Source organism: Epinephelus moara, chromosome 15 (assembly GCF_006386435.1).
Source record: "Epinephelus moara isolate mb chromosome 15, YSFRI_EMoa_1.0, whole genome shotgun sequence".
In the NCBI taxonomy this organism is placed as follows: domain Eukaryota; kingdom Metazoa; phylum Chordata; class Actinopteri; order Perciformes; family Serranidae; genus Epinephelus; species Epinephelus moara.
Window position 1 is genome coordinate 4,133,797 of NC_065520.1, and position 26,308 is coordinate 4,160,104.

General features: G+C 41.6%; 1 protein-coding gene across 1 annotated transcript; it reads left to right on the forward strand.

Annotated features, from left to right (window-relative positions):
- The first annotated feature begins 8,344 nt into the window (after nt 1-8,344).
- On the forward strand, nt 8,345-26,288 carry obsl1a (obscurin like cytoskeletal adaptor 1a). Its single transcript, XM_050062952.1, has 25 exons — nt 8,345-8,785; nt 9,770-11,041; nt 12,677-12,946; nt 13,115-13,375; nt 13,526-13,831; nt 14,144-14,410; nt 14,503-14,778; nt 15,070-15,184; nt 15,318-15,478; nt 15,655-15,927; nt 16,046-16,321; nt 18,071-18,346; nt 18,457-18,732; nt 18,824-19,099; nt 19,192-19,461; nt 19,547-19,813; nt 19,885-20,154; nt 20,243-20,509; nt 21,004-21,270; nt 21,454-21,566; nt 21,699-21,852; nt 23,507-23,668; nt 23,954-24,058; nt 24,156-24,422; nt 24,571-26,288. Exons 2-25 carry the CDS (start codon nt 9,859-9,861, stop codon nt 24,846-24,848), a joined length of 6,636 nt encoding a protein of 2,211 aa, XP_049918909.1. The 5' UTR covers nt 8,345-8,785; nt 9,770-9,858; the 3' UTR covers nt 24,849-26,288.
- Nucleotides 26,289-26,308: the final 20 nt, after the last annotated feature.

The following is a 26,308-nucleotide window of genomic DNA, read 5'->3' on the forward strand; positions in this document are numbered from 1 at the left end:
GCTTGCAAAAAGAAAAACTTCTTATATAGACAATCTATTAAACATAGAACCAATGACGCAGAACTAAAATATAAAAAATACAAAAACAAATTAACAACCATAATGAGGACATGTAAAAAGGACTACTACACTAAATTAATAGAAAGTAAGAAAAACAGTACTAAAGGTATATGGAAGGTACTTAATAACATAATCAGTAGGACAAATGGGGAGAGCTATCCAGACTACTTCAGTGAAAATAATACTCCAATCAGGAGGAAGGAGGATGTGGTGGATAGCTTCAATAAATTTTTTGTAGGCGTTGGACTACAACTGGCCAAAAAGATTGTTGAAAGGGGTGCAGAAGGCAATGGGTCATTATTGATGGACAGAAATCTAAATTCAATGTTTATTAGCCCAACGGATGAGACTGAATTGATAGATATTGTAGGTAATTGCAACAATAAAACTTCCACAGACCCCAATGAAGTCGATATGACAATAGTCAAAAGGGTAATAGAAGGTATTGTAAAACCATTTACACATATTTGTAATTTGTCTTTTCAAACAGGAAGATTTCCAAACAGTATGAAAATAGCAAAAGTAATTCCATTATTCAAAACAGGAGATAAACATCTTTTTACAAATTATAGGCCCATCTCTCTCCTCTCACAATTTTCGAAGATTTTAGAGAAGCTTTTTGCTGCCAGACTAAATAGATTTATTGTGAAACATAATCTCCTCTCCGACTGTCAATTTGGTTTCAGAAAAAATAGATCAACTTCACTCGCATTAATGGAGCTCATTGAGGAAATAACAAATTGTATCGATAAAAGAAAATTTGTAATAGGCATTTTTATTGATTTACAGAAAGCGTTTGACACCATAGACCACAAAATACTCATAAGAAAGTTAGAGAATTATGGAATAAGGGGCATTCCATTAGTATGGCTGAGAAGTTATTTGGGAGAGAGACAGCAATTTGTCCAGATAGGCAATCATGTTTCACCCCTTAGGGAAATACTATGTGGGGTGCCCCAAGGATCGGTGTTAGGACCCATTCTATTTAATTTATACATTAACGATATCTGCAAGGTATCCAATCTCATGAAATTTGTGCTTTTTGCTGATGATACCAATATTTTATGTTCTGGGGAAAATTTACAGCAGCTTCTGAAGGATATCACACATGAAATGAATAAATTGAAAACTTGGTTTACCGCAAATAAATTATCTCTAAACTTGAACAAAACAAAACTCATGTTATTTGGGAAACGTAAAACTGCTATTCCAGTGCAAATTATAATTGACGATGTTGTTATTGAAAAAGTAGAACAAAACATGTTTCTGGGTGTGATAATTGACGAAAAAATCTGCTGGAAACCTCATATTATGCATGTCTGCTCAAAGGTGGCAAAGAGTGTGGGTATCATGAGAAGGGCCAGGCAGATCCTTAATAGCCACTCTTTACTTTTGTTGTATCATGCTTTTGTTTTTCCATATTTGTCCTACTGCGTGGAGGTCTGGGGTAATACATATAAAACAAATTTGTCACCTTTAGTTATTTTGCAGAAAAGAGCCATTAGGTCAGTATACAACACAAAGTACAATGAGCACACAAACCATCTGTTTTTGAGGGCTTCCTGTCTCAAATTACCAGATCTGGTCAATCTCTCAACTGCACAAATAATTTACAGGGCAAAGAACCACTCCCTTCCATACAATTTACAATCCCTTTTTAGTGAAAGGGAAGGGTGTAAGAGATATGACCTGCAGGGAAAAAACAAATTACAACAAAAAGGAGCAAGAACAACGCTTAAAACTATGTGCATCACAATTAAGGGAACATCTCTGTGGAATGGTTTGTCTGAAGAGGTCAAAACAAGCAAAAATTTAAAGCAATTTAAAAGAAGGTTCAAAAAGGAAATTCTAGAATTGTATAGCAAGGAGGAGTTTGTAGAGTAGTGAAGGGAAATGGAAAGGGGGCACTAAGAGCGTTAAGTGTGTTGATTGTACTTTGTTAGTTTGTACTTGTGTGTTGTGTAAACTGGGGTTGGAATCTATAAGCTCTGCTTCCTCCATCCCCATTTCAAACTAGTGTATTGTTATGTCAGTTGTTGTCTTGTTGAGTTTTATTTGAATTCTTATTGTGTCGTGTTGCATGTTGTGTCTGTATGTGTAATGTATGGTATGGTTTGAAATAAACTGTGAACACACACAAGGGTCTAAATACGGACCTTAGAAAAGATCAGATAATTTATTATGTTTAAACAAACTGTTGCTCTGCCATCACAGTCAAAACCATGGGAGTGGAAAATTTTGAATGATGCAGAAGGTTGCAGTTTGAGATGGGAAAATGAGAAGTGCTGGCTACAGAAAGACATCTGAGAGACTGTCCTTGACCTGAAGGTCAAACGTTTGATCTCCATGACAGTTGAATGTCCAAGGTCAGAAAATAAAGGCTGCTCTGGTCAAAAGCTGAGGTCGGAATTATTCTATATTTTTTTTATCGTCAACAATTTCTGCCGTGACTCCATGAACTATAGACAGGCGTCTGTGGCGTGAAGGTAATGTTGTCGGCAGGCTCACAGTTACAAACACGCTCAGGAGTGAACAAGATGCTAACATGCTGACAGATTCAGTGTTTCTGTGTTTTTAGCTCAGCTACACCAGAGAATATTTAGTTAAAACAGATCAGTGGTGCTGTTTTGCCCTTACTCTTCCCCAAAAAGTTAGCTGGAAGTGATGTAATGTAGCCACGGTGTGTTTCATTTAGAGTTTGCTGGACTCCATGTAAAAAACAGCCTTTTAAATGCTTAATTGCTTATCAGCACCCGGTTATATGGTAACTTAGGAGGCAATTTGACCTTTTTAGCTCTGAATAATTTGGCATGCAGTAAACACACCCGTCACAATTTTGTTTAAATGAAAACTCAACTCGTGGCATTTGCTCCTGCTGTACTTCACCACTGTTTCGGAAAAAGAAAATAACAGGCAAACCAGCTTTAAAAGTGATGTATGCGCTTTTTAAATGTGCAGTGGATCTAATTAAAAGTGTTAAAATTGAGAACAGAATTTGTATAAATCTGAGGTTCAATGGTCACGCTTGACTTTGCCGACATGGACCTTGAGGTGAGATTGTCTTGTCGAGTGCTACTTCAGGGTCAAATGGTCTTCTCAAGTGTTTCGAAGCATATGGAAATCTTATCTACATTTCCATGACAACTGGAAAAACTTCTGCTGATGAAGATTGAGCAATATAAAAGACCCAGAATAACTAATGAATGGAGCTTTAGTTGAGGTTGTTTGGTTTGTAAGTTCCATTTAAATGAGTCAACTTTTATTTTACAGCTTGTTTGATTTAAGCACAAATGCTGCATTTCATGATCCTCATCTCTGCAGCTAGAAAATGTCAGTTTCCTACAGGAACACTGAGCAAGGAAGCAAGGTTTCCAATCAATCATTTCTAAAAAGCTGCTTTTACCACAATGAAAATAATTTAGAGCCTGCTCTGCAACTAAATCTGAGCTAAAATTATTGTCAGGAGAAAAAAAAAAATCTGATAAAACTGTCTGAATCTATGCACTCCTTGCACACATACACAGATGTTGTTTATATTTTAAAAAAGCCCTCCTCCCGTCTTTCCCAGAATCCCTTGTTGTTTCTCCCAGCATGCTTGCAGGTTGCAGGGAGAAGGAGGAGGAGCTAAAATGTCAGAGGTCAACTGACAAAAAATATGTTTGATTTTTCTTTTACCCTCCCTGCACGTCTCTCTCTATCATCTACCACCTCTCTACCTCCCTGTTTTATTCCCAGTACACATTCACTCAGTGATCAAGTTTAAGATTGAGGGATGGGGCTCAAGTGTGTACGTGCACTTTAACACGCTTCTTCTGGTCTCTGGGGTCATAAACGTTTTCATCCTGGGACCGAAATGCTTTCAGATTTTCCATAAAAAAAAAACTTTTTCCATTTCATAAGATAAACCGACAAATAGCAATATTAGGGCTAAAAAAAGAACAGTTCTCTCTTTCCAAGCAGTGATTTCATATAATTAAAGATTTCAATTCTACAATGAGACATAATATTTTCTGAAAAAAATGTCATCTGACTTCCTTTTCTTTCATCAAACAATTGATTAAGCAACTTTAAACTGAGTTATGTTCCTTCTTAAAGGACAACAGGTCACCAAGGTCTTTTATTGGTAGAATGATTACATATATATTTTTAACCACATCATCTGTATTTACGATCATTTTAAATTAAGTTCAGTTCATGACTTTTCCCAGAAATGGTCACACAGCAGTCCTAAGGAGTCCACAATAATCTAAATCTGGATGCTGGCTCTTATAAATGTTTTTCAGTATGAGAAATAATGCCATGCCTCATTGATCGCTCATGAAAATGCTCCTGTCCTCCTCATTTAGGGAGGTCAGAGGTCAAAGAGTAAATCTCCTTTATCTATTTCCTTTCAATTCTGCAGTGTATCCTGATTTCATCTTAGTGCAAATGAATCATTCTCTTAAAATGAATCTCTAGCTCCATCTAGTGGACTATATTAAGCATGACAGTTACACCTGTACATGTGCATCTGTGTCTGTGTTAAAAGTTTTTAATTGTACCTTCATCCTCAAATAAAATTAGTAGGAATGGATTTTCCCTCCTCAGCTCTACTGAGAACTGTGTTGACTGACACCCTGTTATGAATGCTATGAATCCTCTTCAGCTTTTGATATTGAAACCCAATCCCAGGACAAAGAGCAGCACTGTGCTTTTGATTCCTGGTTGCGGTCATTGTACCTAACAGCTGCAGGGATGACTGCATGGACGAGAATGTCAGAGGTACCAGTGGCCTTAAATGGAGCCACAAGTGTGGTGTGAGTCCTCCAAATGACTCTGCTATTCATTAAGCAAATTGTTTACTGACACGTGCCAGTTAGTGGTGGTCATTTGTTTCTTTTGTCTATAAAATTAGTCAATATCTCTTAATTTCTACTGATATTACCTCTGGCTGAAGGAAGTTTTAGCGTACACATGTGTTATAGATGGTATACGAAGCGCATTAAGCCAGCAACTGCCACAAAGGGATCAAAGCCATGTGACCTGAAATGAAGGTCAAATATCTACAGTATGACGACACTTTGCAGTGTGTATCAGTGGCTTCGGCTGTCCCAAACACTCCACTTGAAGAGATAACTTAGAGAGCTATTGTCTGAGAATGCAGGCGACAAGTGTCAACACCGGATACAAATCTGCCATGGCACAAGACCGCTGTTAAGTACCTTGCCTTGCCAAGTGCTTGCTTGGAAAATACAAAAACAACACAGACTTTGCTTTGTGTCCATCTATCCTTCAACTCTCTCTGATGTCTCAAACTTATCCTTTGACACAACTTGGAGAGGTGACTCATGCAGCCATTGGCCAAACTGGAGGAAGTCAACATTTTCATACATACATTTTAGATGCAACACATCCAGTTCTGATGTTCACTGTGTGAACACACTGAACCATTACACAAACCAGCCAAATCAGAAACCATATTTAAAGGGATAGTTGGAATCTTTTGAAGTGGGGTGGTGTGAGGTACTATCCATAGTCAGTGTATTACCTACAGTAGATAGCGGTTGGCTCGTCCCCACTTTAGAGAAGCAGGCAGGAGTACCGCCACAGAAGCTAAGCAATGTACTGTTGTCGATAGGGGCAGCAACAAAACATATTTTAGCCACCTAAAATATATATAGTTCATCAAATGTCTAAATTTACGCTACATCTAGAACATTTTCACTGCCTTACCTAGCTGTCAGAAAATGCTTTCCAACAGGGATGCCATTACTGGCTTCAGTTCCTCATCTACGCCATTGTCAAGGCCACAAGACTCCTTTGACAAAAACAGCCATTTTATCTTGCTGAGTGCAGGAGTTGCTGCTCTACCACTGCCTCGATCAGTCATTGTGGTTGAGTTATTGTGTGATGAGAGGAGATTTAAGTGGATACGCAACACTACGTATACGGGTGTTGCATAAGTTCAGATAAATAGACAGAGGCGTGACTAATAGATAGTATTTTTATGATGGCTACTAAGCCAGAGTCCTTGTGGTAATACTAACTATTGGGGGTACACAATTTGTATATTTGTATTTATGTGTTTTTCTTCTTGTACCTTTATTTTTATGTGTGCCCTGACTCATACATGCTCACATTGTACTTGTTTTCTACTTTGCCAGATGTTTCTTTGGTCCAGCACCCACTCCAGTGGACATTGGGATGTGCATGTCTTTTGTACTGCATTTACTTGAATTTACTTACATAATCCCATACACATAACATGATGCACACAGTCATTTGTAACGACACTCTACGGAACACATACGATACACTCCTTGTGGTGATGTACAGTATTAACCTCCTTTTTTCCTTCACATGTGGGTTTAACAAACAGAATCAATTCTGCCACACACTGTCACGTTAGCCATCTCATCATCTCTCAAGATTTTGTTCTTCTAAATGATTTGAATTTGCTCTTTCTGCAAACCAGTCTCCAGGCTGTGTAGCGAGATGAGCCTCCTGCATCCAAAAAGCTTGTAAAACTTTCATTTGTAATTGCGAAAAAAGGGTCCATAATCCTCAACTGGGAAAAAGGGCAGAAACCAGGTGGGGAGAAAACTAAAAACCTTAATGCGACCCCAGATCACCGAGATGCCAATTCGCAAGGGGCGAATGAAGCTCAGCGCAAGTTCAATAAGGAAGACTTTCTTTATGCTTCATCCATTCACAATTACCTCTCTATCCCACTCCCACCACTTCCTCCAATCAAACTTTGCCATGATCTCCTTCAGCCATTCATGTCACTGCTGCCAAACTTTACATCTGTTCTCCTCTCTGCTCCTGTCAGCTGGCATTTTAGACAGAATCATTATGCCCTCCTCCACCTCATTCACCTCCAGTCACCTTACCCAGAGCCCAGGACCAGCTCATCAAAAGCCAGCTATTCTTCACATCCAGACCCTCAGCCCCCTCTTCATCTCGTCTCTTCACCACCATCACCACCAGCGACTAGACTCCATGGGGGGTCTAGTCACTGGTGGTGATGCTTATGTGCACATGTAAAAACAATATTCTTTTCTCTCAGAACACGTTTCTCCCTATTGAAATATTATCACACAGTCACTCTGTTTGGTGAATATGGTGGATAATTTACAGTGGAATTTTTACCTGACAAATTTCAGACATTGCAGATTCATACAGGATTAAGATCATTTACAACCTCTGCAATTATTTCAAATTACCAGAGATCCCCAGGTAATTTTAGTCCCATGTGAATAAGGTTTCTATAGAATCTGAACTAATTCTTTCAAACTCAAAAGTCACACAACAACACAAACAAACCAACTGATCGAGGCAGCCATAGACGTGTAGCTCTTTGTACAAGGATGTCAAATTACTGTTTTGTCAATGGAGTCTGGCTTTAAACAGAGCTATAAAACGGCTTCAGTTCTCTGTCAGAAATTGCTGTCTGACAGCAAGATAAAGCACTGAAAATATTCTAAATATAGCATATACAACTGATATGGATCATTTTTGGAGGCTAAGACACATTTGGTTGCTGCCCCCAGCCAAAGCAGTACACTGCTTTGCTTCTGTGTCTGCACTCCTGACTGCTTCTCCAAACTGGAGGCGTGCTGACAGACATCGACTGTAGGTAGTACACTGACCATGGATAAGTACTTCATACACCCCAAGTAAGTGCTTCCTTTACTTCTAGTAGCTCAATTAAAGGAAGGAGAACGCACTTTTCATCCTTCTTGTTTTCAATGCTGATGAGATATTACAGCTGTTTCCTAACACCCTGATAGTGAGGATTTCACTTGCCAGGTAATAACAGGCTTAAATGGTTCCAACACTTGGGTAATCTTTTCCTTATCACTGTCCCATACATCACAGAGCACAGCCTCTCTACACATCTCTAGTCATTTTTGTAATGCAGTCTTTTTAATCATTGTTTTTTGTCATTGAATCACTGCTTTACATAAATCTTTTTCTAATACAGACGTGACTCTAATTTGACCTTATTTATGGGTCAGCATGACTCATGACTGAAGGAGCTCCAGCAGGTGGGGTGTCCTTTCTCTTCTGAGGTTTAACTCGGGATATCTGTTGAGCTGAGTGATCCATGGCAGAGCTCGGCCTCCCCTCTATCTTTAGTGAGCCACGCTCAGTGAATGGACAGCCTAACTTTATCTGGCCCACTGTCATTGAAGCTGCTGGTATTTTTAGGTGGTGGCTCGCAGTGGCAGCAGCTGCGAAAGCATTTAATGCCCCCCCCCCCCATTCCAACTCTCTCTCTCACTCTTTAGCTGTTGGACAATGACAGTATCAGAGCTGACGCAGACACCAAGCACTTGGCTGAAGGACTGTGGTCATATTCCTCTCTGCCACCTGCAACTTCGCACCAAACCGAGGGGACGCAACCAAGACATGACACCTGCGACTAAAAGCCTCAAAGTGTGAATGGAAGATTAATTTTTCCTACTTTTTACGACTCTCAGTGACCAGGAGGTGTGTCAGATGTGAGCCAGGATCCACAAACAAACAAAGAGAAGAGGAACAAGAGCTGAAGAGTTTTACAGAGCATCACAACAGAGCAACAGAAAGATTATCTGCCATTTCTACCAATCAAGGAATAATCTAAAGACGGGCCAAAGCTTTTATGTGTTCACTGATGCTGGACTGAACTTTGCGAGGACATAATTTTAAAGTAAACTTCACATCATGGACAGAATGCTTTAACGACGCGACTCAAATAGTGGTAAATTTATCCTTTGTTCAGTTTCCTGTCTCATGTCTCGCTTGCCTCTTCTTCTCGACATTCAGGCCTGCTTAAGTAGATTCATTTCTATCCATGAGTAGCTGAGCCTGTCTCATGTTTTAACTGATTATGAGAATTGCGAAATATCAGACATGCTACCCGAAGAGCTATTTCCTAGCCAAGACATGAGCACATGACTACATGATCCATGCTGTTTAGATGATGTGCATCAGATGGTGATGGGTAGAGTGTGGTGCGTCATATAGCAGGGACGGATAATGCCAAATGAAAGATGGTGACAACATGAGGGAATCAAATTAGTCATATGAGAGAGACCCTTATCAAGAGAGATGAATTCAGCTTTAAATAGTGAATGACAACAATACAAAGATAATCTATCAGGAATATACAGCTAACATTTATGCTCCACACATACATAAACCAATGGGTAAGTTTTGTCTTAGTGGGTGCAGACTGCAGTTTGTGTGCTATGTGACACATGGTCTCCGGTGTCTTTTTTTGGATGGACTACTTTATAAATACACTCCTCAATGAGCTACAGCACCAGCTGAGAGACGACACAGAGTGGTTTACGTTTGCTCAAATCCTACTTTACTAAACCACCAAGCATGTGATAAACACCTTGCCAAACATGTTCAGTTAAGCCTTGGTAACTTTGTAAAGTATTTTGAATATCTGAAACACGGTAATACACTCCTCTCTGCGTTAAATCATCCAAATCAGATTTCTGATCATAATATAGTCCTTCCATTTGTCTTTCAAGGTTTTCTTTCAAAAATATTTTGAATTTGACAATAAGGACACTAAGGACAATAAGTCACTACAGTCAAAGCAAGAAAACTCTCCATTTTGTGTTTGGATGTGACTTTGGGTGTGTGTCAAGGCGAGAGGTCTGAGCACGTTCTGCAAATTTTTTATCTGTTTAGATTCCCTAATCAAATACATATTTTCTTCATCTTACAGCTCCTTCATCAAAGATAAGAGGTTCTAATCGAGGTGATCCAGGAACAAAGAAAATTCTACATACAAACCACAGTGAGAGTGACTTCGTCATGGATATTTTTGGAGGCGCTCCTCGTGTTTTGGGCTACCCACGCCCTGTGGTGGCACAGTGTGGCACAGACGCCATACTGAGGTGCCAAATCGGTGGGGACCCTCGTCCTGATGTGATCTGGGAGCGTAAAAACGTCCAGATCATGTCTGAGGGACGCTATAAGCTCTCTGAGGAGGGAAAAGCTTACCTGCTGACCATCACTGGAGTGACTCTGCAGGATGCTGGCCAGTATATCTGCAAGGCCAGAAATAGTGTAGGTGAAACCTACGCAGCAGCCTCCCTCAAAGTGGAAGGAGAGGCCCAGCCACAGGAAGGTGGGCAATTAGGGGTCAACGGCGTGCAGCAAACATTGAAAGAAAACGGAGAATTTGAAGGACACCAGAATGGCTACTGCACAGTAAACAATGGTGAACACAGCAGAGAAAATGGAGAGGGGCTAAATGGAGAGCACAAAGGGAAGTTTCATGAAAAACAAGAGGAGGTTGATTTAACGTCTGATGATAAACCACGATTCCTCATCAAGCCTCTCTCTCTGCGCGTGGATCGGGGAGAAGATGCCGCCTTCTCCTGCAAACTCTGGGGCACTCCTCTGCCTGAGGTGATGTGGGAGAAAGACGGGAAGAAGCTGAACGACATCTTCGAAAGTGCGCACTTCAGTGTGAGCAATCAAGATGGCGGCTGGTTCCAGCTCAAGATCTACAGGACGCGCATGCCAGACAAAGGCGTCTACACCTGCAGGGCTGTCAACTGCCACGGTGAGGCCTTGGCTGGTGCTGTCCTTCTTGTTGAGCCTGTACCGGAACGGGAGGAGAGTAAAATGTCTTCAAACAGTCATTCTAACAGCCAGTGGTCGCCGAAGCACAGGGGCGGGAGGCTCAGTTTGGCAAGGGTCATCGAGGAGCAGTCTGTCAACATGTCCAAAGCCAAGAAGTTTGCGGTGGCAGAGGGGAAGCACGCCAAATTCCGCTGCTTTGTGACCGGGAAGCCTAAGCCAGAGATTATCTGGAAGAAAGACGGGGTTCCCCTAGAGCCTGGGAGGCGTCATCTGATATTTGAGGACAGAGAGGGTTACTACACGCTGAAGGTTCTGTACTGTAAAGTGCAAGATACAGGACTCTATGTGTGTGCAGCATCAAACGCTCTTGGAAACACCCTCAGTGCTGTCCACCTGTCCGTCAAAGGTAGGAGATAGCTCCCTGCTTTGCCTGCAATTCCAACTGGCTGAACACACAGATTTCCAAATGTAAAATGGTCTATATCGTTGTTCAAAGTGCCATTGCATTAGCTAGATGGAAAACCAATGCAAATATAATTAACTATTAAAAAATCCAAGGCACAGTCTTCATCATTCCAAACAACAACAGAGAGCAAATAACACAATGCATTTCAAGGGATTCTGTGCCAGTGTCATTCTTGTCATTGTTGGTGAATACTTTAAAGAAACTACTAATACATGGACCCTAATATTCCATTAATAATCAGAATAATAGCCCAAACTGAATAAATGTGCCTCATGTAACCACCTCGATAGCCAGATCGGGAGGAACTGTTGACGGTGTTGAAGAATGGTGGTGTAAACCTTTGATAATCTGTTAAATGGGAAAATATTAGTGCCTCATAACAATGTAAATGCTAATCCAATCATCCCTCTCTGGTAGGAATAAATATTGTCTTTCTGCACATGTTTGTCAGATGTGGGGGTAACATCTGGTGACATGAGGGAAGTGTGCGCCACACCCAACGTGTAACAACAGCCGTTTCTACGCCCCTCCCTCTGCCAATTTTGACAGCGAATTATTAACAATTTTTTAAAATATTTAGCTCTCTGCTAGCACTCCTCTTATTTGAGTGCTCTAATTAATAAATGTATTCTTTGATTCTGAAACAGTAGCCTTATGTGATGTTGTTGCTAGAAGCTAAATTTTGAAGTCGCTGAACATAACAATTGTCTATTAGTACCAGTAGAAGACGACCGTATATGAGAAATTTAGGGAACATCTGTAACTTATAGCTGCAGAAAATAACCTGGGTTGCTCTCTGTCTTTACTTTATGTACTGAATGAATTGAATTTACTCAATAAGGTTGGAAAAAACTGGTCTGTTATATTTCAGCAGATTAGACACTTCACAGCAGGCCAAACCACTTTGCACAAGCCAAAAACGGTTACATTCTGATTAAATGCTTTGGGACATGTAAACGCACATCTTACTAGATCACTTATGCTTCGATGTAAAAGTTCAGTTCGATTTCAATCAGACTGAAGAAATACTGTCCCTGTAACCTCTGCTATGGTGTCACTGATGCATCCCAACCACAAGTCGCACTTGTGCAGGCTAATTGCTTCATGTGCATTGTTGAAATGCATGGCATCACCTTTTAAAGTGGCTAATTATTTTTATCCTAATCCCTTCATAATGGGCAGATAATTCTCAGGGTCACATGCACAGTTCTGCACAATGCCAGCGGCCTCTATCATAAGTGTCAGTTTAGTCTTGGGGTCAACATGCCAGTTCATAATGTACAGATAATGTGGAGTGGCTTTACAGCAACTGAGCAGGGCTTAAAATCATTCAGTGGTGGCACGACAGATTCCAGCTAACTAGTAAGTTTGTACAACAATGAAATTATGTGACACTGCAAAACCGCTTTTCATTGTGTTTTTATAATCTCTATAAATCTTTGTATACATCTATTTTTGTCAGTTTCAGCCATGACTGAACACTGTAAGCTCCTCATGTCAGTACTGTCACAATAACCATCTCAAATCTGCACTTTATGTTAAGTTAAAGCACTTCCCATTTCCCTTGTTCTCCAGGCCCAGCTGTGAGGTTCAGGCGTCCATTAAGAGACGTAGAGGTGAAGGAAAGGGATGTCGCCGTGCTGGAGTGTGAGGTGCCCGATGAGTCGCTCCCATCTGCCTGGTACCTGGAGGACCAGCGGCTGATGCCCAGCAGTAAATACGGGATGGAGCAGAAAGGAGCTACACGAAGACTGACCATCCGTGATGTTGGGACGGACGACGATGGGGTGTATCTCTGTGAGATGCCAGATGGGGCCAAGAGTATCGCTGAGCTTTCAGTTAAAGGTACTTAAACTTTTTAATTTATAGATTAACGGGAACAGTTACCAGCAGTTTTAATGTACACCATCTTTGGATTTGCAACAGAGATTCACACTAACTGGAGCAGAAAGTTTAGCTAAAAAACTTGTCGTACAATACCAATGAACATAAATAAAATTTGTCTACTTACAGGTGCTATTGTTCGCAAACTTCCCCGGAAGCTGGAGGTCCTGGAGGGTGAAAATGCTGCGTTCTGCGTGGAGGTGGAAAATGACGACATGGAGATCCACTGGTTCAAAGACGGTTTGAAGCTACACGAAACTCACCAAACAATCCTGAAGTCTTTCGGCAAAACTCACATTCTAGTCTTTGTCAACGTGGCCCATCACGACTCAGGGGTCGTGACCTTTGTGGCGGGACGATCCAAGACCTCATCGCGTCTCAAGGTTAAAGGTACATTTAGGAAAAACTAACCTGCATGTTTGTTTTGCAGTTTCCAGAATTGGTTTGCAAAATATCTTAAACTTTGAGTTCTAGTTCTTTTAATTTTCAAACTTTAAAATTTTCATACCCATTGTACTCTTTGTTTTTTCCCTCTTTTAGCCACAAGACATTGTCCACCTATCTGCCCCGTGGGAATCAAAATGGATGTTGATCGACCCAACAGCGCCTTGCTCACCTGGGTTCCCGCCCCCAACAGCCAGACCTCCACCAGATCCATCTTTGTTGTGGAGAGACAGGAAGTGGGCTCCCAAGAGTGGCAGAAGTGTTTCACCTCGGAGACCGCCACGTCAGCTGAGGTTGGCGGCGACAGCGTGCCGTGCGAGGGCAACTACCGGTTCCGTGTCTGCTGCGTCAACAAGTATGGGCGAAGTGGCCATGTAGAGTTTCCCAAAGCAGTCCATCTGGGTGAGGAGGGATCATAATGTCGAGAATTAGGTTTTAAATGTCCAATTATTGACATATCTGCATCAGGACATCAAGACGGTCTTTCAAGACCACTAACGAGACAGGGGCCTTCAGATTTTTCCAACATTCTTTAAACAATGAAGTTCATGACGGGAATATCTGGTTCACGCAACTTCTGTTAAAGACTCTACTGAGGGATCCCAGCTATTTTTGTTTGGTTCATGTGATTTGTTTGGCTGTGTTTGTGCAATGATATAAAGTTCACTGAGTTTTTTGTTGACTTGTAATTCTACTTTGTTCCATTTTCCTCAGTTCCTGGGCCAAAGATCTGCAGTCGGCTTAAAGGCTGTGAGGTTGTGGAGGGAGAATACGCTCAGTTCGCCATCGAACTGTCTGCCCCGATGGTTGGAACCTGGTTCCTGAATAGCGCTCAGCTACAGCATGGCGAACGATTTTCAATAACACAGTCTCAAACACGGCACTCATTAGTTATCCGTGACACTCGCACCACAGATGACACAGCAGAGGTCACGTTCATAGCCAATGGGGTCCGAGATTCAGCTGTGCTCAAGGTCACACGTAGGTGTAACAATCTGTTGTTTTTGTTAAATTTAGCACGTGACAGACGCATTTCTTCGTTTGTTAATTTCTTTATGCTTTTTTCTTTGCAGCTGCTGTGGTGAAATTCAGTCCTCTGTCAGACTTAGACAGCAATAAGAAGGTGACCACTGGTGACCCCATTGTGCTTTACTGTGAAGTCTCCCACCCCTTCGCAAATGTATCCTGGTTCAAAGATGGCAAGGAGCTCCAGGTGACAGACGGCCTCAACATCCAATCAGACGGGAACATGAGGAGGATTGTGATTCAATCAGCTGATGCATCTCACTCTGGAGTTTATACATGTGAATCAAAAGGGGATGTCATCACATTCAATGTGGACATTGCAGGTAAAAGGTTTTTGAAAAGCTGATAAAGTTAAGGTGTCATTATATACTTAAAAACTCAGTTTTAGTCACACATTTGCTATTTCCAACTTCTCAAATGTGCTTTTCAAATTTTTACATCATTATAAATTTAATAAGCAATATGAAATTGTGACCTTTTGCTCTAGTTAATCCATGTCTGGTTTATGATTTAGCCACATTGCAGTAGGAATACTTCATATCTTAAGAAGGCATGCTCTAGTACCTTGTGTTCCAGCTGTTGACATCCACTCTTCCCTCCTCCTGTTGTTTCAGGTCCTTCTGTGGAGTTCAAGCCGGTCCCAGAGGAGGAGCTCCATAAGAGCAGCATGGAGCTCGACCCCGTGGTGCTGCTCTGCCATGTCTCTGCAGATGATGCCGAAGTCGTGTGGTAAGACGATGAGAAATGAATTCCTGTTAGAAAAAACAAAAATAAATAATTATACAAATAATTAACTGGAAGTTTTGAGTTTTGTTGCCTTGTTTTGAGTTTGTGAGTTGTCTGTGTGTGACTTGTGTCCCAGGTACAAGGATGGATGTGAGATCAAGCCCACTGACAACATCACTCTGCAGGCAGAGGGAAACATGAGGAGGCTGATCATCCGTTCTGCAGAAACCTCAGATGCTGGCAGCTACACCTGCCAGGCAGGAAACAATAGCATGGAGTTCACTGTCAATGTCAGAGGTACAGGAACCTTTCCGACTGCTGTTGGTCTGAGAAATATCTCAAGACACATCCAGTCTCTGTTGATTCATTGAATTTAAGAGACAAGATTTCACACACACACACACACACACACACATTAGCTACGTTACAAATCTGATCTGACCTCACTCTGCTTCCCCTAACTACAAACACAGAGCCTCCTGTGATGATCGTGGAGCCGAAGGATGATGTTGTGATGGAGAGCTATATCTCAGAGGAGATCAACCTGCAGTGTGAGTTGTCTCGCTCCACTGGGAAGGTGCGGTGGTTTAAGGACGGCCAGGAGGTAGATGAAAGCAACAACCTCCAGCTTATATCTGAGGGTCCTTACAGGAGGCTGACCATCCGCAGCGGCTCGGTGGAGGATGGCGGAGAGTATGTCTGCGAAACAGATGGAGACTCTGTCTTTTTCCAGCTTACTGTCAAGGGTAAGACTGAAATTTCCCTTAGTGTGCACTTCTGATTGTATCATACATTCAGTACAAATCTGTGGAATTTCATAAGTACACAAAAGGGTTACATTTAACTGTCTTCCTCCTGCACCAGAGCCACTGGTAAGAATAATTTCCCCCAGTGAATCAGAGCTGGAATTGACCCATTTGGCCTCCGAGAGACTGGAGCTCAGCTGTGAGATCTCCAAGAGAGACGCACCTGTTAGGTGGTACAAAGATGGCCTGGAGGTAGATGAGAGTCTGAACTTGGTCCTGGAGGTGGATGGGGCTCACCGCCGACTGGTAATACCCATGACCACTGTGGATGATACAGGGGAGTATGTATGTGACACTGAAGATGACTCGGTGGCCTTCCTGGTCACTGTTGAAGGTAAGAATGAGGACGTGAGGGTAACTATTTAGCATCCTGATAAATGGATACTCAATAAATGTATATATACAGTGGTGTGAAAAAGTGTTTGCCCCCTTCCTGATTTCTTACTTTTTTGCATGTTTTCCGCACTTAAATGTTTCAGATCATCAAACAAATTTAAACATTAGTCAAAGATAACACAAGTAAACACAAAATGCAGTTTTTAAATGAAGGGTTTTATTAATGAGGAAGAAAAAAATCCAAAGCTACATGGCCCTGTGTGAAAAAGTGTTTGCCCCCTAAACCTAATAACTGGTTGGGCCACCCTTAGCAGCAACTACTGCAATCAAGCGTTTGCGATAACTTGCAATGAGTCTTTTACAACGCTGTGGAGGAATTTTGGCCCACTCATCTTTGCAGAATTGTTGTAATTCAGCCACATTGGAGGGTTTTCGAGCATGAACCGCCTTTTTAAGGTCATGCCACAGCATCTCAATAGGATTCAGGTCAGGACTTTGACTAGGCCACTCCAAAGTCTTCATTTTGTTTTTCTTCAGCCATTCAGAGGTGGACTTGCTGGTGTGTTTTGGATCATTGTCCTGCTGTAGAACCCAAGTTCGCTTCAGCTTGAGGTCACGAACAGATGGCCGGACATTCTCCTTCAGGATTTTTTGGTAGACAGCAGAATTCATGCTTCCATTTATCACAGCAAGTCTTCCAGGTCCTGAAGCAGCAAAACAGCCCCAGACCATCACACTGCCACCACCATATTTTACTGTTGGTATGATGTTCTGTTTCTGAAATGCGGTGTTACTTTTACGCCAGATGTAATGGGACACAGACCTTCCAAAAAGTTCAACTTTTGTCTCGTCAGTCCACAGAATATTTTCCCAAAAGTCTTGGGGATCATCAAGATGTTTTCTGGCAAAAATGAGACGAGCCTTAATGTTCTTTTTGCTTAGCAGTGGTTTTCGTCTTGGAACTCTGCCATGCAGGCCATTTTTGCCCAGTCTCTTTCTTATGGTGGAGTCATGAACACTGACCTTAACTGAGGCAAGTGATGCCTGCAGTTCTTTAGATGTTGTTGTGGGGTCTTTTGTCACCTCTTGGATGAGTCGTCGCTGCGCTCTTGGGGTAATTTTGGTCGGCCGGCCACTCCTGGGAAAGTTCACCACTGTTCCGTGTTTTCGCCATTTGTGGATAATGGCTCTCACTGTGGTTCGCTGGAGTCCCAAAGCTTTAGAAATGGCTTTATAACCTTTTCCAGACTGATAGATTTCAATTACTTTTTTTCTCATTTGTTCCTGAATTTCTTTGGATCTCGGCATGATGTCTGTAGCTTTTGAGGATCTTTTGGTCTACTTCACTTTGTCAGGTAGGTCCTATTTAAGTGATTTCTAGATTGGGAACAGGTGTGCAGTAATCAGGCCTGGGTGTGGCTACAGAAATTGAACTCAGGTGTGATCAACCACAGTTATGTTTTAACAGGAGCTGGGGGGCAAACACTTTTTCACACAGGGCCATGTAGCTTTGGATTTTTTTCTTCCTCATTAATAAAACCCTTCATTTAAAAACTGCATTTTGTGTTTACTTGTGTTATCTTTGACTAATGTTTAAATTTGTTTGATGATCTGAAACATTTAAGTGCGGAAAACATGCAAAAAAGTAAGAAATCAGGAAGGGGGCAAACACTTTTTCACACCACTGTATATTCATTAGCATTTCTACCATTAATGACTATCATCTTTGTTGACTTTATTTGTTTAGAGCCACCAGTAATGCTTACTCTGCCCGAAAACATGCCTGACAAAGTGGAGAGTGTTGCCGGCAAACCAGTCGTGCTGGAGGTTGAGGTGTCCCGGCCAAGTGCAGAAGTCAAGTGGTGGCTAAATGGCAGAGAAATACAGGAGAGCAGTAACGTCACCATCACAGAGGATGGGCTCATCCACCGTCTGACTATTCACTCTCCCAACCCACAGGATTCTGGGAAATACACCTGTGATGCTGTTGATGATAAAATTGATTTCCAGGTCAAAGTTTCAGGTAAGAGGCAAACTCAGGTCAGCTTTGGAGATGATTTCTGTCCCAAAATGCAATTTTAAAGACCACTATAATGTTATATTGAGTGCCAATATGTAATTCTACATCATCAGAGCCTCCGGTGAAGATCCTAAGAAAGTCAGAGATTAAGACAAATCTTAAATCCCTGATTTCTGATGACATTGTGCTCGAGTGTGAGCTCTCCAGAGCCAACGCCGTCGCCAAATGGTACAAGGATAACTGTCGTATTAAAGGCGATGAAAGGTTTTGTGAAGAAGAAGAAGGTGCTTTCCGCTCATTGGTCATACTAAACGCTGAACTCGGAGACTCAGGAGAGTACTTCCTGGATGTTGGAGATGACAGTATCAGCTTCCAGGTTTTGGTAGAAGGTACGTTTATTTAGTGAATTTAATTAAATAAAAGATTTTGTTTAAAAACTGTTCCTTACATAAATCATCCATCTCTTCCCCTTGGCTATAGAGCCTCCAGTGAAAATCGTGGGCAACTCAAGTGACCCTGACTACCAGGAAATGGTGGCAGGGGATGAATTGATCCTGGCCTGTGAAGTGTCCCGTGCCAACGCCCCTGTCCAGTGGTACTGCAACGATAGGCTGCTTACCTGTGACTCCCGAACCTATATTGAGAGCAACGGCACTCTAAGGAAAATTACCATCTCAGCTATCCAGCCCTCAGATTCTGGGAAGTACGTATGTGACGCTGTGGACGATAAGATGATGACCATTGTCAGGATTGAAGGTAAAAACACACAACGATGTCTCAAAAGTTATGATTATCAATATAATCGCAACGTTACTGAACATTTGGCTCTATTTTCTTTCTCATCAAAGAGCCTCCAGTTATATTTTTGAACAAGGAGGAAGACATTGTCGTGACGGGTTACGAAGCAGAGAGCGTGACCTTGATGAGCTACGTGTCTGAGGAAAGTGCTCACGTCCGTTGGCTGAAAGACTGGACGCCTGTTGAAGGCGAACGTACCCGAGCACTCGTGGAGGGCCACAAGCGCACCCTTACCATCGAGCCTTTGAGGCGCTCTGATGCTGGCGAGTATACTTGCGATGTCAACACCGACCAGATCCACTTCAGCTTGCTGGTGAAAGGTGAAATTTCAGTTTCAGCTTCATCTTGTCATACAATAAAATTGTAGAAAATTTCAGATTTGACTAAACTTTTTGTGTGTGTCAGAAATGAGAATCAAGTTTGTGAGGCCACTCCGAGACACTGTAGCACATGCTGACGGTATGGTGACCCTTCGCTGTGAGGTGTGCAAGCCAAAAGCAGATGTCCAGTGGCTAAAGAATGGCGTGGAGTTAGTTCCAAGCAGGAGGTTCTCAATTCGGGCAGATGGAGTTGAGCGAAGCTTGACCATCCACCGTTTAACCAAAGAGGATGCTGGGGAGTACGCCTGTGAGTCCAGAGATGACCGGACTGCGGCAATGCTGAGGGTAGAGAGTAAGTATGCCTGTATTCAGTCTTTTAATACGTAAGTTAGCAGGTTCACTAATTTTCTTATGTCTCCTCAGTGCCTCGAGTGGTGGAGTTCCTCACAGAGCTCCACAACACCACTGTCCTGGAAGGAGAAGACGCCACCTTCAAGTGTGTGGTTTCTCCTGATGATGTCCAGTTGGTCTGGCTCATGGACAATGAGCCTATCACCCTGGGTGATCGTTTCCAGGCAAACCAGAATGGCCTGTGCCACACGTTGGTGATCAAGAAATGCCAGATATTGGACTGCTCAAGGATTACAGCAGAGGCAGAGGGACAAAGAAGCAAAGCCAGCCTCAAAGTTCAGGGTAAGGCCATTTATTGCATAGACAGGATATGGTGGATTACCAGAATTACCAGCAGTTCGTTGTAACCTTTATTTCTATCTCTCCTCAGAGTCTCAGGTCATGTTTGTCAAGAAAATGGAGGCTGTCATGGCGGAGGAGTTTGGCGAAGCAACCTTGGAGACAGAGATCAGTATTGAGACAGGAGAGGTCCAGTGGATGAGGCAAGGGGTGGTCATCCAGCCCGGTCCCAGACACACGCTGGCCCAGAACGGCTGTAAACGCAGCCTGACCATCCAAAATCTGACTCTATCAGACCGGGGAACCTATCGCTGCGAGACTCTGCATGACCGGACACAGGTCAAGCTCAACGTAGAACGTAAGTGGTTTGAGGTGGGGTGTGGGTGACATGTTGCCAGAGGTGTTCAGACACAAAGAGATATACTTTCTGAAATAGTAATTTAACACAGATGAGTTCTGCGTAACCAAAGAACAGTACATACTGTAGGTGGTTTTCACAGGATGTCACATTGCAAAAAAAGATACTTAGAATAGAAGGGCTCGACCTGTACGTGTGAAAACATTTTTGAAACACAGCCATGCTGAACGACACTGTGACAATGGACCACAGAGCTGCAGGTGTTGTTTTTCTGATGCAATACACTGAGCTGGGTCTATATTTAAAGCACCTTTTGTTGTCCTTGAAACACAGTGTTATTTTAATGTACAGTGAAAGTGTTAGCTATGCCTTAAAGATGTGTGATTATGTTTAAAATGCAATTATGAGATTCAATGTACTAAAAAGAAGTACATTATTGTATTTGTAAAACACTCCTCTCACTACATTCCTCTCCTTCATCTCTTCCAAATCAGCCCGTAAAATCTCCATCCGTAAAGGCCTCACCGACCAAGAAACCTTTGAACGAGAGACTGCCTCCTTTGAGGTGGAGCTGTCCCACACAGATGTGGAGGGAATCTGGCAGAAGGATGGCATCCGGGTGAAACCAAACAACCAGTGGCGGGTGAGCACAAATGGGCTAATCCATGGCCTCACCCTGTCCAACCTCACCCTGGAGGATACGGGCACTATCGTCTTCTCAGCCGAAGGGGTGCGCACCACTGCCAGGCTCACTGTCAATGGTAAATACTGGCCTTTGAACGACCTTATTAAGTGTTGGTAGTTCTTGACTTTGCAGTGTAAAACTATTCTACAGAGAATGAAACTAAATATATTTAAAGTTACTGTATAGATAAGAATATTACCACGAGTAAGGTTAACTTGTTGGTTCACTGACTCATTGATTGGATTTCTTAAATTTGCAGAGACTCCAGTGTCTATCCTAAAAGCGCTAGAGGATGTCCGTGTGGAGGAGGAATTTCCAGTCACTCTGGAGTGTGAATTCTCCAGACAAAACATCGATGTCAGATGGCTTAAGGTAAAACAAATCAATAAATGCTCTCAGTGATCTTGACTATGTTTTGCCTTATTGTAGAAAAATGCAGGATGTGATAACAACAGATTTTAGACTCATGAGGAGTACCTCTGTCCCTTTGCTTCTGTGAGTCAGAACGGGAAGGAGCTGAAGCCAGGGAAGAACTGTCGGATCTACTCCATGGGCCGGAAGAAGTTCTGTCAGATCATGGAGTGCTCCTGCGCTGACTCTGGCACCTACACATGTGACACAGGGGAAATCAACACTTCCTGTTCGCTGGAGGTTTATGGTAAGGGCTGCTACAAAACACATCACATTAAAGCTCTAGTTGATAACTTTTATAACATAAGTTTTTGTCATATCTGCGAAGACTGTCACTTTGTCCTGACATTTGTACATGAGACACATACTATGTAAAAAAAAAAAAAAAAAAAAAGAGATCATGTTCCTCCTCCTCTTCTTAGTGCTTCTAGTGGCAATAATCCATCTGTCTGAACAAAAACAACCAGTCAGAGCTGAGGAGACTCTTACCCAGCTGTCAACGTTATCAATCACTGCTTGTGAACTGCAGTCAAATGGTCAAACTAGGCAGTGCTGATCAAATATGAATCAAGATTCTGTTACTGCATTGCCTATTTCTTGACTCAAATGTTTTCAGAAACATATTTTAGTGCTGTGTTTAGCTGTATGAGAAAGTTTTGAAAAATATTTAAAACAGCCAAGCCAAAACCAAGCACCGCCCACCAGCCAGCGCAATCTTTCTCAATGTATAACAGGGGTGTCAAACATATGGCCCGCCAAAGGGTCCAATCCAGGTAATGATTACCACTGATCATTACAGCACTACAAAATGGCGGACTCACTAACGTTAATAAGTTAGAAGAAAAAAAATGCAAATCTTTATCTTGTACTGTTTTTTACTAATACCATTACTACTATTAATTTAAAATATTACATAAGGCCACAACAACATAACTACAAAGCCTAGTAAAGAATGGAGAGGCCTTTTTTCTGGGTTTCCAGCTCCTTACACTTTACCTGCTCTCTGGGGTCTCACCTGAACCCGGTAACACACTGTAGGCTACCGCCATCTTGTCAAAGCAACTCTCTGGTGCCCACTCAACTACCTCTACACTACTGAGAGGAGCGTATTTGGAAAGAAAGAACATGAGAAAAAACAAAAAATATCTGTCTCGAAATCAGCACGAGGAGAGCTAGTTTAGTTAGCTAGTTAGCTGTTAGCAGTTAATTATCGTTGCCTCCAAGCAGCCAGTGGTCACCATAGACATATATACGTATATATATATCTATATATACGTATATATGTCTATGGTGGTCACAACAAGCAGCTAACCATGGTTGCATTGATTTACATTGTGAAGCGTTCAAGTTCTATAAGGTAATTTATAACGTTCTCACGAGGTGTTCAATGTAATCTTGTAAAATGTAGCTTTTAGTGAGAAACTTGAATAAATGAAGCTGTTTGAAGGAGAAATGTGTTCATATTTTCACAGCACTTTAAAATAGATATTAGAGAGGGAATTATGATGTATCATATATAGCAAGCAGGGTTTTTGCTTATTTTTAAAAATAGGTTTTTCATTTGAAAGAAGGTTATGATATGATAAAGGTTGTTTCATATATGTATATTGTTGAATTTGTGGTTATTGTGCTTGCCTAGGGCACCAAATGTGCTAGGACCACTGCTGTTTACAGCTAAAATTATATTGAACACAATTTCAAACAACTAAGTATTTAGAAATGAACATTTTCATTATAATCTATGATCTCATGTCTACTCAAAGTTTTATGTTGTGTTGTTTGCAGATACCGAAACACTGTTTAGCTTATTATATATCTCCACTCAGAGGTTACAATGACAAACGTGCTCATGTTTTTGTCCTCTGATATTGCTGATCTAAATCTCTTTACTCATCTCATAGAGCACAAGTTGGAGGTAGTGCATGATCTGGAGGACCTTTACATTCAGGAGGACCAGAATGCTGTCTTCATGTGTGAGGTTTCTCTGGAGGAGGTCACTGGGGAGTGGTACAAAGACGGCCACAGGATCCGGCCCACCAGCACCATCAAGATCCGCACTGAAGGTCATAAAAGAAGGAGGAATTAATCATTGATGGGACTGAGTAATTCTGATACACTTGATCACTTAATGTGACAGGAAACAATAATTAGGAGCTCCTACTCAACTAGTGACACTAAAATGTAGGAGGACCTCTGGTGGGCAAATAGCGAATAGCAACACAGGAAGGCGCAGGGAGCACAGTTGTATAAGAAGAAGCAAAACATTCAGCAGAAGATAAAACAACATAGTGTCTTGAACCACCAGGTGCCTCCAGCTGTAATGTAAACAGTCTGTTGTTCTCCTTCAGGGACCAAACACTTCCTCCTGATGTGTAACGTCACAGCTGAGGATGCTGGGGAAATCCGCTTTGTAGCCAGGGATGTCGAATCTACAGCATACCTTGAGGTAGAAGGTATGTCAGTTTTTACCTCTAGAAGATCTCCATTTTATGGCATAAATAGCTTAACAATCTCCAATACAAATCCTCAAAACATTTCCTTTCACTTCAGAACTCCCCGTGTCCATTGTAAAACCCCTGCGAGATCGAACGGCCCTGGAGAAACACCGTGTGATCCTTGAATGTACTGTTTCCACACCTCGCTCCAGCGCCACCTGGTACAAGGGCAAAGAGGAGCTGGTTGGCTCAGATCGAGTAGAGATCCTGGCTGATGGCTGCTGCCACAAATTGGTGATCCAGCAGGTGGCTGTGGAGGATGAGGGCACCTACAGCATCGAGGTTGGGGAGCACACATCCAAAGCCAAACTGATGGTGGAAGGTAAGTTGGGTGGAGGGCTGAAGGTGAATTAAACTACTTCAGCTCACAAAACTACAAAGTGTGGTTGGGTATGGTGGGTTTTAGCAACAGTAATGGGTATGTAATTTGTTTTTCTTACCACAACTTCTTCACTTCTTTGCTGCTGCAGCCCAAGCCCTTGTAATGGTCTCAGAGCTAGAGGATGTCGAGGTAACGGAGTCTGATCCAGCTTCCTTCAAGTGTGAGGTGTCTGTCGCCATTGACAAGCCCCCCCTTTGGACTCTAAATGGAGCAACCCTTCAGTCGGGCCCTTCTGTCCGCCTGGAAAACCATGGGACAGTCCACAAACTCACCCTGAAAAACACCAACGTGGACATGAGTGGGGTGGTGAAGTTCACCATGGGCAAGGCCAAGAGCAGTGCCACGCTCACAGTGATGGAGAAGTAGAGGAAGAGAGAGGAAAGCAAGTGACTCTGAGAGAGAGAGAGAAAGCAGCTGACTGCAATAATGGGAATTGCTCATATCACCTAAAACCTTCCAACATCCATATGTGACGTTTGGATAGCCTGCATTTCCCTGTTCTTAAGTTACACTGAACGTAAATTTAAACACCTTTGTTTTTGCTCCGATTTTTCACAGGTTCAAGATAAAAATGTAAGACTTTTAATGTGCACTCAATAGACATATATCTCACAAATTTTGTTCGCAAATTTATTAAAATCTCTGAGTGAGCACTTCCAAGATAATCCATCCTCCTCTGACAGGTGTTTAACTCATTTGCAACCTAAATTTGAGAGAAATAAATCTACTGAGTGCCTGAAAAATGTCTGAGATATTTAGCCAAAACCTGTGGAAAATGGGAGCAAAAACAAAAGTGCTGCGTTTAAATTTTTGTCTGGCATATTTCAGATTGAGGGTATTCAGTAAAGTTTTACAGACTAAGCATTTAAAACTGGAGGCATGTAATAACCAAGTTATTCCTTTTTTTTTACTGTGTAGATGATTTTTATTTGCCTGATACATATTTCTAATTGACTTTACATTCTTGTATTCTGATGGAAATCCCTACAAATAAAACTCAAAGTAACACAAAGTAACAGTGGCGTCAAATGTCATCTGTGTTTTCTAAGGAAATTTTGTGACATAATGCTAAATAAACTGTAGTTCTTTTGCATGTCCACATGTAAGGTTTAAAACCTCACTCATCAATATTCGCCAACAACACAACTCAACATAAATGCTAATGTTGCTTGAGGTTTCCTGCCAGTCAAATGACTAGGCAACCAGTTTGTGAATGTTAGCTGTTGGCTAACCAGTTAGCTGCTTGCTAACTGGTTAGCCAATAGCTAACATTCATGAATTAACAATGACAATGTCGTGTTTCCAGTCTGTTATGCTGCCTCTAATTGGTCAAAAATAAGCAAAAATTAATAAATGTTGCTATAACATACAATATAACAGTATTTTAATATTAGAATAATATGCTAAGCTTCAATTAAATCTGAAATTGTCTCTCAATGTGGTGTGCAGTAAAATCTATCATGTCATTTTATCATGCGACAGGACAGTGTCGTCAAATTGGAGATGAATTTGTGCAAAAGTTGTTTAATTTTAGTATTTGTTTCTGGTTAACCCTTTGTAACCTGGAACGTCTTTATAAAACATGGGGGAAAAGGCAATGAGCAACTTAGTAAGTAACTGCAAAAAAATGAATAAATTAAAGTAGAAGTTTTAAAAAGCTAGGGGAAAAACTATATTTATAATTAGCATTATTAAATATTTAAAATTATGTTACTGAATTATAATTTCTAAGATCTTTTCCAGGTCATTTCCTTGTTTGTTTTAAACATTTTTTCTTTTTTTTTTTTTTTTACTTATTTTCTTGTTTTTAATTTTCTTTTTACTTA

What these genes read in the sequence shown, in the direction of transcription:
- obsl1a (XM_050062952.1), top strand. Translation starts at nt 9,859, where the DNA reads ATGGATATTTTTGGAGGCGCTCCTCGTGTTTTGGGCTACCCACGCCCT. An exon ending in TCCCAAAGCAGTCCATCTGG is followed by an intron (nt 13,832 to 14,143) that starts GTGAGGAGGGAT and finishes CATTTTCCTCAG; the next exon opens with TTCCTGGGCCAAAGATCTGC. An exon ending in GACCATTGTCAGGATTGAAG is followed by an intron (nt 19,100 to 19,191) that starts GTAAAAACACAC and finishes TTCTCATCAAAG; the next exon opens with AGCCTCCAGTTATATTTTTG.